Below are 16781 nucleotides of genomic sequence, written 5' to 3'. Positions count from 1 at the left end.
TGATGGTAAAGTCTTAAAGAAGAACGAAAGTTGTATAGGCATACTGTTGCATCTGACCATTCTGGACTTAGATGACCAACTGAGAAGAAATGTCTTGCGGATACTAGGATTATGGAAGTACCAGGGAGATGGAGCAGACCTTTTACGGGCCTTCTAAATATTACAGCCATTTTGCAGATTCAAATTTGTCCCCCCCCCCACCCCACCAAAGTCTGTTGTGTAACTAGCTGTCAACAAACATAATTGGCAGACATGAGGTTTGTGACCAATAGTTAAGTGACATAGTTTAATGAAGTAGTTCAGTTGTTGACTATGAAGCAATTTATGTGCAAGGCACAGAGTTTGAAGAAGTTTGTGGCTTCTTTCCTGAGAACAATTGAGGGATTACAGAGCAGTTGTGATTCAGGTGTGCTGCTTACTTTTGAAAGTTGGCATTTTTAGAAAGCGGCATTAGGGAGGCCAGTGTTTAAGCTGTTGTAGTAATCATGCAGGATATAACCATGCGGAGGATCATAGCGTTTGTCTGAAAAAAGTGGAGCCACTTCAAAGAGGCACAGTAGCTTGCTGTTTAGGATCACGCATTCAATTTGAAGGCTAAATGAATATCCCTTTTATAGTACTCCCACGTTGTGTGCTCAGTCCACTGGGATCGGTGGAGAACTTTATTTCGGAGGCCACGGAAGAGCGAAGGGTCTGGTGTTGACTGGATCAAGAAGCAGTATTTCTGTTTTTTGTCACCATTGAGGCATTACTAATTTATTCTGAAGTGAAAGACGGACACATGAATATCAGCAAGACAATTTGTGTGGGTGCTAGGTTCATCATCAGATTTGAGGTGGAACTGTGTCGTTCACAAAGTTGTGATAACAATTTTCGATTTCTAGAAGATGTTGAAGGACTTTCAGGTAAATGATGAAGTGTTGGTGACAAGGCAGAGCACTGTGGCGTTTGATATGTGGCTGTTGTGAAGGAATGGGTCTAACCTGATGTGACAGAAGTGTTTTACTTATTTATTTAAAGAAGGATGCCAACCATGACAATGTAGTTCATCTGATGTTGGTTGAAGTGGACATTGCGAAGGGGTGGACCTCATTGTGGGAGTTGATTAGCACTTCACTGCTATTTAGAGGGATTACCACTTTGCACTGATGGGAGTTACACCGGATGGTACAAACATATCGTGAGTACGAAAGTGTCAAATACATGTTTTAGTGAGATGGGGCAAGACCTAATGAGGAATTTTGGGGTTTGCACAAGTAAAAACCGCAACAGGGTTCAGGGTGTTCCACACACACTTCATTTCCCCATAGGAGCCTGTGTTACAGCCTCTTGTCAGGAAGAACACAAAATCCCATAGGAAACAATGGGAATCCGACGGAACAGTGTTTGGTCGTATTGTAATCGGGTGTGCGGAACTGCCGACCGTCAGTCGGTTGCTCCCGATTCCGAGTTGGTGTCAGGCAGAAAGTTTCCTCCCAATCACATAGACAACTATCAGAAACTAATTCTCTTGTAGTTGCATCACATAGTTTTTATCATATCCTGAGCCGCCATCAATAAAATTTCTCTGGCAAGGATTCTCAGAGATATTTTTAAACTCTCTCACTACATCACACCTTTGCACCACACCAGCTCCACTGTAATCAGGCGTCGTAGCACAACCGGGGGGCATTCGGCCACCCGGTTGGGACCCCTATGATGAAGCATGACACCAACTAGGTTGGTGTGTGAGGGTCTTTTAATTACCTATTGGGTTCCCAAGCACTGCTTGACAGTGGTTGTACCAACACTCTTGGGTTCGTCCAACTTTGATAAAACCTATACATACCACAGGGGATACGGACGCACCCCATGCCTCCCTAGCTCTCTCATTGTTCTTTACAGAAAGTTTCCTCCCGACATTGTATTCGGCACCTAAGTGTTTAAAGACCATTCAACAGGGGGGGGGGTGTGTGTGTGTGTGTGTGTGTGTGTGTGTGTGTGTCATCAAAGTGTAGTCAAACAGTTCTTACACTTACATTAGACCCGAAATCTTTAGGTTGGAAACTATCCCTGAAAATGTTTTTTGTTTAGGATAACCAGAAATCACTGCTGTTTTCTTTGGTTATTTGCTCTTGGCACATTTATTACCCACATTGTATACAGTCTTAACGTGCTGGTTTGCCATTTTAATATCACATGAGCTCCGTTTAAGAATGTCTTACTCTGTTAACGTTATTTCTGTTGGTTCTTTCCAGTCATATTCCACTACTGATTACAGTGTATTTGATATATTTTGTAACATAAGAGAAAACAAAAATCTCTAAACCTTCCGAATAGAACCCCTGCAAGCAGAGGAAACCCCTTCAGTCTCCAATCTTTTAGCAGAACCTCTTCACACCAGAAGACATTGGGATCTTTTTGCTACTCTAAGAAACCTTCTGTTCCTTTCCAGCTGTAGAGAAGGAAGGCAGGTGCACAGGAACCCTTATCCTAAGCTATCACAGGTTGAGGCACATGGCAGAGGCAAATGCCTCCCAGAAAACTAGATGCAGAGCAGCTGCCTGAGATCCCTCACCCTGACAAGATGGCTCGGACTGGAACAAATTTGTGTCTCCTCCTAGGGAGCCAACTTTGTAGTAGGACATCTGCCAAGACTATCTGCTAAGTCAGCACTTCGCAGTGCGACGCGTCACACTCCACTGTCAGTATCTTAGCCTTCTCTTAACATTGTTATTTAAACTAACTAGACACGCGCACACACCGTACACGTCTAGGAAGAATATATTCCTTCCTTGTGATGCCAGTTAGAATGTGAAGATGTAAAATAGACTAGCACAGTGATCATCCGATAAGCCCAACCTGCACGCCCCTGAATAACACAACTCTAGGATCGCGCTTATGGACAATATAACTCCAGGGCTGAAGGCATCATGACTGCTGTAAGAATTTGACTCGAGCTACAGAAACCAAATCCTAAAACTTTCATATTGGAGGACCCAGATACAAAGAGATGAAACCCAGTGAGCTCATTCATGCCTCAGATCAACAACAAATTAACGTGGATCCCCTGACTCAAAATTCCAATTCCATAATATTGCGTGTAGCCCAGATGACCTGCAAAACACTGCCTGCGAACTGAATTGCGACGCTGGGGTCTGTCTTTTTTTTTTTTTTTTACGAGAGCCTGCTATAAAAAAAAAAAATTCATTTGACCAAATGCATCGAAGTGTTTAGGGTGCCGCATTCAGTACTTTTATGTAAAAAAGAAAAAAAAACGCTAAAATACTATGGCAGTAAAGAGGCTGAGAATCGACAGATGGTGAAGAATAGACACGTTCTTTCATACATAATGTTTATGTTCCGTTTGCACTGGTGATTGAGACCTTGGTGTTCCATCTAAGGTCATGGCGCCAGAGGTTTGTTTCCTAGACTTAACTCGCTGAGCAAATCGCACTCATCCTGTGCCTCGAATCCCTTAATAATAAATGTAAGGCACTTGAAAGCGTTGTCTGCATCTAAATATGTGACTGGTGCAGCAACTTAATCCCTGTATTAATATTTTACTTACTTAGCGTGATGTTACATTGAGCTGCAGTGTCATAATTGTTGTTTTCCTTCTGCTGTGAATAAAGCCCTGCTTTGGGGGAAGCATGGCTTGTAGTCGTGGGTGTAGGCGGCACAACTGCTCTCTGAAGATACCCCTGTGTGTTTAATGGAGCAAGCATCCCCACAGGGATAACTTTCAGTTGGTTCATAGGATAATTTAGGGAGCTGGCCTTTTTAGGTTGCGTTTCATTGGCAGCTTTGCTTCTGTGACAGATACAACTTTTCTAAGGTGGCCTCTGTTGGTGGCTCTTGTCTGAAAACACACATTTTAATGCCTTAAAAACCATATATAACAATTGTATTTTTGAAAGTCTGACTTTTGAGCGAACCTTTGAAAAGCTCCTTTTTCAGGACAAAGACGGTAATACTTCATGGTTTCCTAAACACGGCAGACACTATGACGTTTCCAGTTTGTTGCTGTAAAAATGGTCTTTCTTCTCATTACGTGTAGACAGTTGGGTCAGGATAGTGGTGTGCGGACAACGAAAGGGAAGCAATAACGGGTCATTGCTGAGGGTCCTGGTGGGCAGGAGTAAGCATGAGTGCACCACGAAAAAATGATAGCACAAGTAGGGCTGCAAGCAGGAGCCGTGTGAACCATGAAGGGGAGGCCTTAATGACAATATAAAAATGGAAGTTTGGGCTTATCTCCTTTATTAGCCTTCAATGTTGTCCTTAGTCACTTGGAATATGTTTTGGCTTGGCATCCAAGAATATGGCCCTATCAACTCGATCCGCTTCTGGTATGGTATGTCCAAGTTAGCCTGTATCATTAAGCCATGTAGTATTTTCCCAAGCAAGATGGCATTTAATGGGCAGCCTTCCCATAAAACATGCACCATCATTAAAGTGGAGCAGGTCAGTCTTATATTGAGATCCTCTTACCTGATACAGGCACAAATTGTTTTGTACACTTCTATCTGGAACCCTTGAAAGGTTTTGCCTTTTGTTTTTTAGCCACGGTGGTCCTCTTGTGGATTCTAATTGATTGCCCTGAACACATTTTCAATTAATTTAATAGAAAATACACACATTGACTGAACTTTCTTCTCTTTTTTTTAGGTAATCTTTCTTTGGCTGGTCCTGCTAGCGCCCTAGCCATGGTGAGTAAAAGATGGCTTTTGGACCAGCGCTGCGTTTTAACAGAGCTTCAGACCAAATGGGAGGACGAGGAAAGACATCTCTTTCATAATGTTTGACATAATGGAAGTTGCTTGGTTTCTTGGGACAAGAGAGTCCGAAGAAAGGAACAAAAACGCCAAGTGGAGAGAAATACTAAATTGTGAAACCAGATGAGGGGGGTGTGTGATGCATGCTCCGACACATGAAAGATATGCGTAAATTTATCAGTTAGACCACATTTTTAATTCATTTTTACTCTAAATGTATTTTTAATGGCACAAGAGCCCCAATTGAAACACTAAAGTGGCCATTGCTGACTTTCTGACTTTGATTTTAATTCTATTCGGCGTATTCCTTGGATAGCTTTTTCTCACAAGTGCACTCTTTGCTGACACGATCATGGAAACCATCCAATTGCCAATGCATATTAATGAAACCGCACAGGAACTGTATGACATTTGTGGCGATAAAAACATGCTGGAGGGCTTCGTAGATACATTGGTGATGGAAGAAAAGGGTGATGCTCGGAAAAATAAAGAGGCGGCGGGTCAGACCCGCAAGAAACGGAAGCGCTGTGGAGTCTGCACCCCGTGTATGAGGAAGGAAGCCTGCGGGTCATGCTACAATTGTATCAATCGAAGAACTAGCCACCAAATCTGTAAATTACGGAAATGTGAAAGGCTCAAAAAGAAATCTGGAACCCATAATGAGTCGGAGGTAAGAAGGTCTATAGATCAGCCAAATTTCAAACTGCAACTCTTCTTTACAATGCTTATGTTTCTCAAAGTGCAAAATTGAAATGTGTAAGGTTTCTTTTTTAGGGGGTTCTTCTGTATAGCTGGGACTAATGTTGAAATTAATATTTGTTGATGTATGAGCTGGTCGCTTGTATCCTATGTGTTGGAGAACACAGCCTTTCCTGGGATCATAGATTCAATTGAAGGAAAAACAAAATGCAATATTAGGCCTAATTTCTGCAAATTCTTGTACAATATCCCTTTATTACCATCATTGGTTTTTACCAACGGGGTGATCTTTGTGTGATTGATGCCAGTGGTGTAACGAAACTTGAGGGGTGGTCTCTTTTCAAAGTACATAGAGGGGGCACCCCCACACTCCGGAACTAGTCAGGAGCTCTCAGCGCAGCCCTTGCACAGTGCCAGAGAGGGGCCCTTGTAGCTCTGTGCTTCCTCGCACTGTGGGGATTATTGTTACGCTATTGATTGATGCCCGTCGCATGGGTTTCTATGTTAGTTTTGACCCACATAAATTCACTTTTTTTTGTATCATTGATTTCGAATTGCTTTTTTTATTTTTGACCTAGTTAGTGCCTATACATTTATTTTAACTATTTAACATGTAGTTATTTTTTCCTATCCATTTCCTATTTATTATTTAGTATTAAATATAATGTTTTTGTGTATTAATCCTCCCCAACCCATTTTGTCTTTAAAAAGTTTTCCTTTTGTGTTATTTTATAATGTGGTAAAGTCGCTTATAATGTATATTATAAGATAGATAGACATATTAACCTAATCTGAATATCCCACTTATGTACTTGCCTGCCCAACATTATTATTATCTAAAGTTTTGAAAAATAGGACATTTTAGATCTGAAATAATTATAGTGCAAAATTATGAATATGAACTTTTGGGGGTGAACAATAGCAGGCTGCCATAAGTGGAGTGGATTGTTTTTTTGCCAAGTGACTCAGCCCTATGGGGATTCACCCTGATCTATCATTTCTTGTACAGTATTGTGTGCCCCATTGCGCATAGAGTAGGAAGTTGTGCCCCTGAGTATAAAGGGTCAGTGCCTCCAAATTAATGGGATGGGGTTTGTTGCCAATCAATATGAAGTTTGAGAACAAAGGTGGCGGAGAGAGAGGGAGTGACCTGGCCTTAATTATTATTATTATTTCTAATCTATATAGCGCGCAGCTACCCCCACCGGGGGTTTCCCGGCACTTGCGGACACGGTGAAAGGTGATTTACAAACTCTGACAAATGATAACTCTAAGAGTTGTCAGTCCCTAGTTTATTACGGGAGACTGAAGAGCCAAGTCTTTAACTTCCGGAAAATGAGTTCAGATTTGGTTTCTCTAATATGATCGGGCATGGAGTTCCATAAGATTGCAGTTTTGACGGAAAAAGGTCGTCCTCCAGTTCTAGGTTTAGAGAAACTGGGGATAATAAGGCACTCGTGATTATTAGATCTTAGGGTCCTCGACTGATTGTATTTACGAACTCTCTTCTTTAAGTATTGTGGGACAATATCATTGAGTGCTCTGTGAGCGAGAGTTAGTGCCTTAAATTCAGTTCTTCTCTTGACAGGCAGCCAATGGAGACTGCGCAAGTGGGGGATATTCAATGCCTTGTGGGATGTTTCTAATGAGCCTGGCTGCCGCATTCTGCACTATTTGCAGTTTTCTGAGTAGGATATGCTGGCAGCCCCAAGTACAAGCTGTTTGCACAATCAAGTTGTGATGTGATTACTGCATGGACTATTGTTTTAATGGAGGGAAGAACGAGAATGGCATTTGTTACAGTCTGTGTATATCGTGTAGGCAGCTCCGTAGTAGTCGATTTTGAGGTCTGCTATTAGGGTAGTGTTGATGAGATTTATTGTGAACTCTTGGAGCGTTGTTACGTCAATGTGAGTAAAACGTTCAGTACTACATCTTGTGATGTTGCATTACATTGTATGCTCTTGTGTTCCCTGGCTATCTATTTACTCCTGCAAAAAGAACAATTGATGGACAGAATGTTGAACAATGTCAAACATTCACCCAAGTACTGATCTGGGCCTAAATCCACACCATTCCAGTTTGAACCCAGCCATATGCAAATCAGTCTTGACTCTGCTCCCAATGGAAACAGCGCAGCCCGAACTGCCAGGCCAGGTCCTCCCTGGACTGGAAACAAGCGTCCTAGGACCGGTTACGGGGTTTCAGCCGTCATCAGCCAGGCTAGCTTGACTTTAGTGGCATGGAGAGCATGGGACCAACGTCTGGCCATACTCGTCCTACTCGGGGTGAAAAATGTAAAAAGAACAATTGATGGATAGAATGTTGAACCATGTCAAATATTCACCCAAGTACAGAGATCTGGGCCTTTGCTCCCCATGCCATTCCGGTTTGAACCCAGCCATATGCAAATCAGTCTTGACCCTGCTCCCAATGGGAACAGCCCAGCCTGAACTGCCAGGTCAGGCCCTCCTTCAGATTTGTGCGATGATCAGTGCAGGTCTACCCTTTTCGATTTAACCGTTGCTATGTAAAGTTTTGTTTCTTTGTAAGCATGTTACATGTGTTTCACACTGTTTGCGCTTTATACCCTTTCTCATATCTTCCATCATCTTCACATTTGATTTACTTTAATAATTATATTACTTGTACGTAAATGGTGTATATGGCCTTACCAAGTGAGCCAATTAATGTATTGCCTATGAAGAGAGGAACTGGTGTGCTTTTATCAGCTTGTGCTTTGTTGTGGGAGGGTAAATCTGGGGGAGTTGGGGAGATGCAGGACTTGGACAGGCTTCTTTTGCTTCCGCCTACTTTAAGAAATGTTACATTCAGTATTTCTACCAACCCCCTGCATTTCCTTCCACTAGGCTAGGGGATCCGTTCAGAGAGGGTAGACCAGGCCTGGGGTAGACTGTGGTCTTAAGGAGGTTGGTCCTTTCCTTTGCAGCCCTAATTATCCTCTCCAAAATTACCTTGTAGTATTTGTTATTCGTAGATATCCGTTTATATCTCTTGATACAAACGTTTGTGTGATCAGATAGCACGATAAGTCTTTTCTGCTTTTTCCCCCAAAACATAAATGGTTGGCAATTGTCGTGGTTTCCACAAACGGATCTTGTTGGTAGAGAAATCTGCAGTGTGAAATGTCTTCGTCTTAATGAACTGGGAAAGTGGAGCTGTCTTGCCTGTCTTGCTGATTATTTGAGTGGTCTTCACTAATTCTAATGCTGATTTCATAGCTCAGCTTATCCTTTAACATAAGTGTTATGTGCCTGGTCCAATACTGGGATTGTCCCCATTTAAAGTAGGACATGAAATCCACAGTTGTGATGCGGATCATTCATGCTTAGGACTATGAAGCCAAACCCGTAAATGGATGTAATTTGTAATGTCAACTGCTGGAAATGGAGGGCGAAGAGTTCAACTGGAGCTACACATCTGAGCAAGAAGCTTCTAACAGTGACCAAGAATAGTTGTAAAAATAAGAGAACTAAAATTTGACTGATATAGACAAATGGTTCTAGCTGTACAATGCTTGTACTTAAGTGCAAAATAATTTTTCTTATATAATATGCACATAATGATTTTTAAACAAAGTATTTAAAGTGGGGCAGTAAAAAACACAAAAAACTTTGCCTAGGCAGAAACCTAACCAAGTTAATGGCCCCTACATGGACTCCAGTGTGGCTGTCCATGGAAGCATAGACGTTGTGTTGGTGTGTACCTGCCACTGGCTCTCTCATCGCATGGATTCCAGACTCCTTTCGTGTGCGATCCATTACTGGAGAGCTGAGACGGTGACATGTATCGCCAGCCCTCGACGGCGGCACCATCTTTCTGCTTGCGGGAACCAAAACCTGAAGAGCAGAGTCGCGATGCAGAGCAGGTTAGGAGCTGCAAGGAATTCTGTGTGAACAGATGGGTCCGAGTTCGAGAAGAGAGCAGGCCACATGAGGCGTAAGGGAGTACTCTTAGTATTTTAAAACTGTGTGGGATGTTCGTTGTGATTATAGATAAGGGATTCACATGATGGGAAGCCAAACCAGGAAGGAACACCACAAAGGGAGCTTGCAGGCGAGCGCGGTCAGCTGCCCTCGCTTCTGAATACGCACTTGAGGATGCTACTGTCGGAGGAATTGCTGAGCCCACCCATGGATGTCTTAAGGATTTTGGGGGCCCTGGGCCAAACATATTTCGGGGGCCCCTGTCAGGAACAGATTTGAATTTATGATCCAGTTACACCTCTTTCACACCCTCTTAGGCCAAGTCACTGACAGTGCACAAGCACACTGGTCCAAAATCAAAATTTGTTTACATCTAATATTCAGGGATGGTAATGTGGTTTTACTTGACCTTGGGAATGTGTTGCAACTGGGCTGCTGAGTTGCGAATACTGTGTGAATAGCTCCTTGAAGTCAGAGTCACAACCATGTGGTGCTTTAAAGCAAATGCATAAGCTTTTAAAAACAATACTTTTCTCAATAGAAGGCCAGTACAGGGTCTGAATATGGCTAGCTGTTGCGACATGGCACTGCAAATGTAGAAGACATTGTGCAACACAGCATCAAATTGTTTGAAGCTGTTGTAATTGGTAGGCTTGTAGCCCTCAGTAGAAGGAATTGCATAGTCCAGCCTAGATTCAATTAGCATGCGAAGGATTGAAAAATGTGCTGATTATGGGATGAAAGGCAACATTTCTACAAAACCTTTCCGCCTCTGCAAGCAAACTGGCAGTAATTTTTCTTCAATTTGTGGAGGAAAAATATCTAAAGTCCTCTATAATGACCCCCAGATATCTCACCATCGGTTCTGAAGTGGGGCATTGCCCTAATTGGATGGGATCACCAACTCAAGTGCCAGCAACCAAACTATCTGCCCTTAAATGAGGACCTGTCTTGTCTGAATTGTGCTAGAGGCAGATAACAGCCATCACTGCCTGCCTTTAGTACATTCACAAAGTTAGAGCCGGCCACGTCAGGCAATTGCATCTGTTTGGAATGTATAAGGACCAAATGTTGGCTTTAAAATTATCTGGCTCAAATAGTAGATAAATGTGCTAGATTCTTCTGTGTATCTAGTTTCTTAATTGGGCAGGACATATGACAATGAGTTGTAATAATACAATCAAAGTAAATAATGTGCTGCTCTGATTTAATGCTGTAGATAGTGGTCGCTTGGTTTCCCTGTTGGGTCGCCCCATTAGTTTTGCATATCCTTCCAGTCATAGCACTTTAAGCATCGTTGATTTTATTTTCATTTGAGGATAAAAGATTAAAGAGTACCATGTATCTATTCAAAAGTACCATAATGCAGGAACTCAAGCTAATGCTTAGTTTGTAGTTGCTAAAAGAACGAGCAGAGAGCAGCTCTGAAGAAGTTTGTCAATATAAAGTGATTAATGTGTCCAATACCATTACACTATTTCTTTCCTGAGTTGGTTTTTAGTTCCAAACTATCAAAGGAAGTCCTCCCAGAGTGGTTCACTTACTTCAGATTGTCCCTGAGACGTCCATCAAGAGTCAAGTTGTAGGTACTTCAATTTTGAGACCATCCTTCTCAAAGTCGAAGAACACCTGCCATGAAGCCAACTGGTCCGCCCTCCTAAGATTTCCCCAGGTATAGCACTTCTCATTTCGAAGTAGCAGACTAAGTTTATCCTTAAGCCACTCCGTAGTCCCCAGAGTGACCCATATATGTGCTGGGTCTGCATAATACTGAATCCCAAGAGCTTTCTGAAGTACATCCATACCCTTAATAATGCAGCCAACAAAACATTCAGCCTTGCCAGCTTCAAGAATCTCTGGGTCCTGAATTTGAACAAAAACTTGCCAGGTCCAATATGCCTCAGCATACCACTATACAATTGACCCATGCAAGAATCATCCAGCTCCTTAGCCAAGAGGTGAAGGTTATCCCATTGAAAAGCATAACAGCGCACCTAGAAATTCGGAAGGGCTAGTCCCCCTTGCTTCAGCCCCCTCCGAAGCTTCTTCCAGGAAAATATAGGTCCCTTGAAAGCCTAAATCGGATTGACTTTCACATGACGATTCTGCAGGTGCTTTTTGGGAAATGGTAAAGGCATAGCATTGAAAAGGAAGGTCCGCATACTCTTCTTACTCAGTTTAGATGTGGCCTAAAAGAAGAAATTAAGGATGAACTGGTATATGTACCTCGACTATCCACCTTAAATTATCCTTTTGAAACTGCGCTACACATGGAATTTTGTTTAAAGGAAAGGAAAAAGAGAGGCCTTCCCTGTGACCTGAAACACAAAGACCCACAGAAGCCCCAGAAAAACCGACGCAAATTGATTCTGTGCGAGGTCCTTTGACAGAAAAGGCAAAAACTAAGAATTCATAGAAATGATCTTTGCTTACATTGTGGCGATCAAGGTCATTTGGTAAAAGAGTGTCCAGTACGTCCATCCAAGCCATCTGGAAATGCACAAGTCCATCTCTGGAGAGGAAGAAGAGATTGGATGTACGAAATCCGAGTCCAATATCCAGTTCCAAATCTGTCCCTTCAAATAGGACACAGTTATTCTCGTTATGTAAGATCCTGCAATGGGATTCTGGAAGATCACTGTCAACCATGGCCCTGCTAGGTTGCGGCGCAACAAGCAATTTTCTGGATGCTACATGGGCATCTGCTTGTCAGATTCCCAAACAGTCTAAGGACTGGATAGAAGTTTTCCAAAGATTGATGGTACCCCTTTGGTTTTTGGTCCTGTTTCGGAGTGTTCAACAATGCTTTATATGATGATCTACAATAATCCTAAGCACATTTAGTTTTGATCTGATTAAGCCTCCCAGTCATTCTACGACTTCCATGGCTGGTTTACATAGTCCATATCTCAACTGGGCAACTTGTACTATCTCTTGAGTTCAGTCTATTGCCACCAATGCTGTTTGGAAGCTCTGCAAGAACCAGTCAATTGTGATGTGGCAAGTGAACAGAACCAGACCCCATTGGCTACTATGGCAGTGGTTCCAGAGCTCTATTAAGAATTTTTAGATGTCTTCTCGTCACCTACAGTAAAGTAGCTGTCCCCCCCCCCCCCCCCCTCCCCCCTCCGTACATGTGACTGAGCCATTGAGTTGCAACCTGGATTTGAAATCCCTTTTAGTCTAGTGTACTCCCTATTTGAATCCTAGATGGATGTGCTATGGCAGTATTTAAAGGAGAACTTAGAAAGCGGTCTCATAGCACCCTTTGCTTCACCTGCAGGAGCTCCCTTATTCTTCATTACCGAGAAGACGAAAGATCTTCGAACTTGTATCAATTTTTCAGGAAGTTGATGAGATAACAATTGAGGATCAGTACTCTCTTCTACATCTTTGAAGTAATTTAAGAAGCTATTATATTTACCAAGCTAGACCTTAAAAGACTGTACCATCTGCTACGAATAATAGAGGGTGATGAGTGGAAGATGGCTTTTCATTCCCCTTTTGGTCTCTGATTATAGAGTTATACCATTCGGTCTCTACAATGCAGTCTTCCAGAGATTTTTGGATCGCATTTTCGCAGACCTACTGAATCAATCTGTCATCATATATCTTGATGACAGCCTGATCTTTTCTAAAACTTTATCTGACCTTCGTCCGCTTGTTTCTGAGATGTTATTCTGATTACAGAAGAATCATTTAACTTGCAAACCAGAAAAGTACATGTTTGAGAAACCAGAAGTTGAGCACTTAGGATTCAAACTAAATGTGTCTGGTGTCGCTATGGATCCTAGTAAGATCACTACAGTTTTTGATAGGCCAGCTCCATCAACTTTCAAGGAAACCCAGCATTTTTGGCGGTTTTGCCAATTTTTATCAGCAGTTCATATTGGATTTCCATACCTGCTCATCTGAAATCTCCCTCCTCCTCAAGAAGGAGAATCTGGGCCACTGTTTCCAATGGGATCCTCGTGCTGAGATGTCCTTTCCATATCTAAGGAAGTCCATCACCTGTCCTTCGACATCCTGACACCGAGACGCCCTTTTGTGGTAGAAACCAACTCCTCAGAGAATGCTCTGGGCGGTTCTTTTACAGAGACCAGATGACTCTCAGTAACCCCCTGTGTTCTATTACTCTTGTTCTCTAACATCTTCTGAGCAAAACTATTCAGTGTTAGAAAGCGAATTATTGGCCACGAAAGAGGCGTGCACTGAATGGAGATATCTACTATTAGGAACCAGGTATTCTTTTGAAATAAGAACAGACCATCGTAACCTTAAATCTTTAAAAAACCATTCAGCGTTGCAATGGTCGACAGGCTTATGTCTTTTCTTAGTTTGACTTCCATGTGACATTCATTTTGGAACTGCTAATAAGATCGCAGATGCTCTATCTCGACAATTCCCTGAGGAGACCATGATTTCTCAGCAAACCAAACTGTCTCTTGACGGAGTGCTTCTGGGTATAACCTCATTCATTGAGCAAGTGCAGAGACCGCAACAAAGAGCACTGCTACCAGAATTGGAGAAATTCCCTTTGCTCACCAAGGATGGTATATTTACAATGATTTCCTTTTCGTATCTACCCAGATTTTCAAAAGACTATCCAATTTTGTCCTGATACCAAATTTGCAGGTCATAAAGGGTTTAAAAATACCTTGGCATTGCGCTCTCAGTGTTTTTGGTGGCCATCCATAGTGCAGTATTCCAAGAGTTGTGTCCTCTTGTCTGACTTGTTCCCAAGTGAAAGTATTGCACCAAAGACCTTTGAATTTACTACAACCTTACCTGTGGCCACTGATCCTTGGCTTTCTACTAGGATAGATTTCATTGTGGACTTGTCTATCTCAGAGGGAAAAACTACAAGAATGGTTGTGATGTACTCCTTTTCAAAGATGGCCCATTTTTCAGCCCTTACACAGTTACCCATTGCCAAGGAAACAGAAAAATATTTTCTTTGTGATGTTCACAGATTACATGGATGTCCACATAAAATAATCTCAGACTGAGACCCGCAGTTTATATCTCATATTTGGGAAAGATTTTTGCTCGTTATTGGTTATATCTTGACCTTTATCTTCAGGTTTTCACCCACAAACCAATGGACTTACTGAGGGGACCAACCAAACTTTAGAACAATACTTTTTTTAAATCTGTATTTATTGGCATTTGAAAACAATGCTACAAACGGTATAAACTTAGAACAATACTTTAGATGTTTTTGCTGACAATTGAGTATCCCTTCTTCCTTTTGCAGAGTTCATCTTTAACAATAGTGTTCATAGTGCCATCAAGGCCGCTCCCTTTTTTTCTGTTTGCAAGGGTTTCAACCCAGATCTTGTCCTCTTGTAACAAGAGTGGGAGAGTTGTTTTGTTTACAAGATAAAACAAGAAAATAAGTGGTGAAAAACCTACAGTTGGCCAGGGATAGGATGAAAGCCTATTCCAATAAACATTGGTGTCCTGAACTGGCTTATCAGGTATGGTTGTCGTCCCAGTTTTGCCTTCTGGGGGTAGGATGTCTAGGTTTAGCCCCTGATTTGTGGGTCCCTTTGTTTGTCACCCACAAGATTAATCCTGTCACTGTGCGCTTGCTCTTTCTTGATTCTTGGAAAGTCCATCCTACTTTTCATGTTTCTCAACTTAAACCTTGTGTTTTTGACAGATTCTCCGGGTACCTCCTCAATCCGTCATAGTTGACTTATTGGAGGGCACCATCTTCCAATAAGGAAGATCCCCTCACTCAATTCACAGTCCAATCATACATCTCCTGTACAGGAACAGCTACCCTCCTTGTGTATTGGTCAAATAACCGTATTTAACTTTAAAGGAAAAGCAAAGCCTTTTTTTAAATTTTATTTTTTTGCCAAAATGGTTGGTAAACAAGATTACTCTGTAGCAGATGTATTATACAATTGAGTGGACCTTATCAAGGTAGAATTGTCACCGATTATGCTCCCAAATGGATTGATTCTTTTTATTTATAAAAAAACAATTGTGAAACCTTTTGTGGGGAATCTACATAACATGAGGAACCTCCTTCTTGGAACCAAGGTGAACTAAATCTTGCATTGTATGTTATTTCATACAAAATATGAGAAAAGTAGCCGTATTACAACTATACGCATGAAAAAAAATTCTCTATTACAATTTCTGGTCAGTAAATTTTGCTCTCCACCTCTCTTTGGCTTCAATGTGAAAAGGCTTTGTGTAACCTCCTGAAATATTTTAAAATTTCTAGCGGATAGATTAGTATAGTTACTTGAAAATATAGGTATAGTTTTATGGCACTTATTGCAAAGATCATTTTCCAGTGGACAGTTTGTCGTGCCCTGATGTAGTTGTCCTAAGTAAATCTTCGTTGAGTTTTAGTAGCTATGCATTAGACTTGTGTATTTCTTAAAACATGAAAATGTAAGTAAAAACATGTAAACTGTGATATTTTTAAATAGGCAAGCCTTGAATCTTTAATTTGAAATATATAGATATATATATCCCACAATCTCTTTTAAGTCCCTTCCATATTATTAACAACCAATTTGAAATTTTGTAATCTTTATAACTGAACTAGAATCTTGATGGAATAGTTAAAGTTTACCTTGTGTTGACTACATTGGTATGTAATGGTGCATAGGGGTCACCAATAGCTGTGTCTATCCCCTGAAAATAATGCATTAGCTTAAAAACCTAATATTTGATTTATCTCTGCAAATTAACTCAAAAATACAATCTTTCAGTCTTTGTTTATTGGTTTTATGGGTTGTTTATAGAGATTTCAGAGTTTGAATACTGTGTATATACCAGCTCTACACATAGTACCCAAGTTCCCGAATGACCAAAATGAGTTTTTCGTCTGTAAGACCTTTTGTGGTTTGTTGCGATTATTTATTGTGTAATTGAAAGATAAGAGTAACTGCAAAATGCTGGCAGACCACGTACCCCCAGAGATGCTGTGCAAGTGGCTCAGATGCAGTCAGGCTCTGCTTTAGGGAATATGGTACAAAGCCCATGTGCCTTTTTGTTACCAACTGAAAACTGTTATTTATAAAATACAGTTTTTTTATGATTTCCCAATGCATTCTGATTTATTTCTTTACTTTGTGTAATGCCAAACATTTTTGTGTTGTCGCCATCACTTCAGAATGCTCTTTGTGTGTTTGATATCCAGGTGTTTCATAAACCTGCCATTTCTATTCTACTGTCGAATGATTTCACTTTTATATTCTTTGTTATTCAGGATTATAGCATTTCCTCTTTTCCACAAAGGCTTAACTGATGCTAGAAATAAAAAGGAATTATTTTGCAACTCTAAACTGTTGTTTAGATTACATTGGGAAGTATTATTGCCTTATTTATATGGTTTACCTTTCTTGAAAAG

The 16781-nt window shown here is 41.2% G+C and overlaps 1 protein-coding gene across 2 annotated transcripts in view; it reads left to right on the top strand.

The window, feature by feature from the left end:
* The window catches only part of TET3 (tet methylcytosine dioxygenase 3), a 289713-nt gene that overhangs the window by 9465 nt on the left and 263467 nt on the right, over positions 1–16781 (top strand). For both annotated transcript variants that reach the window (XM_085633448.1, XM_085633447.1), the window contains exon 2: positions 4651–5427. In XM_085633448.1, the coding sequence (XP_085489574.1) occupies positions 5110–5427 (318 nt within the window). In that variant the 5' untranslated portion in view covers positions 4651–5109. The remainder of the gene's footprint in view (positions 1–4650; positions 5428–16781) is intronic.

Source organism: Triturus cristatus, chromosome 11 (assembly GCF_964204655.1).
Source record: "Triturus cristatus chromosome 11, aTriCri1.1, whole genome shotgun sequence".
Lineage (NCBI taxonomy): Eukaryota > Metazoa > Chordata > Amphibia > Caudata > Salamandridae > Triturus > Triturus cristatus.
Note: the sequence above shows the minus strand (reverse complement) of the source record. Positions and strands in the feature narration are given on the sequence as shown.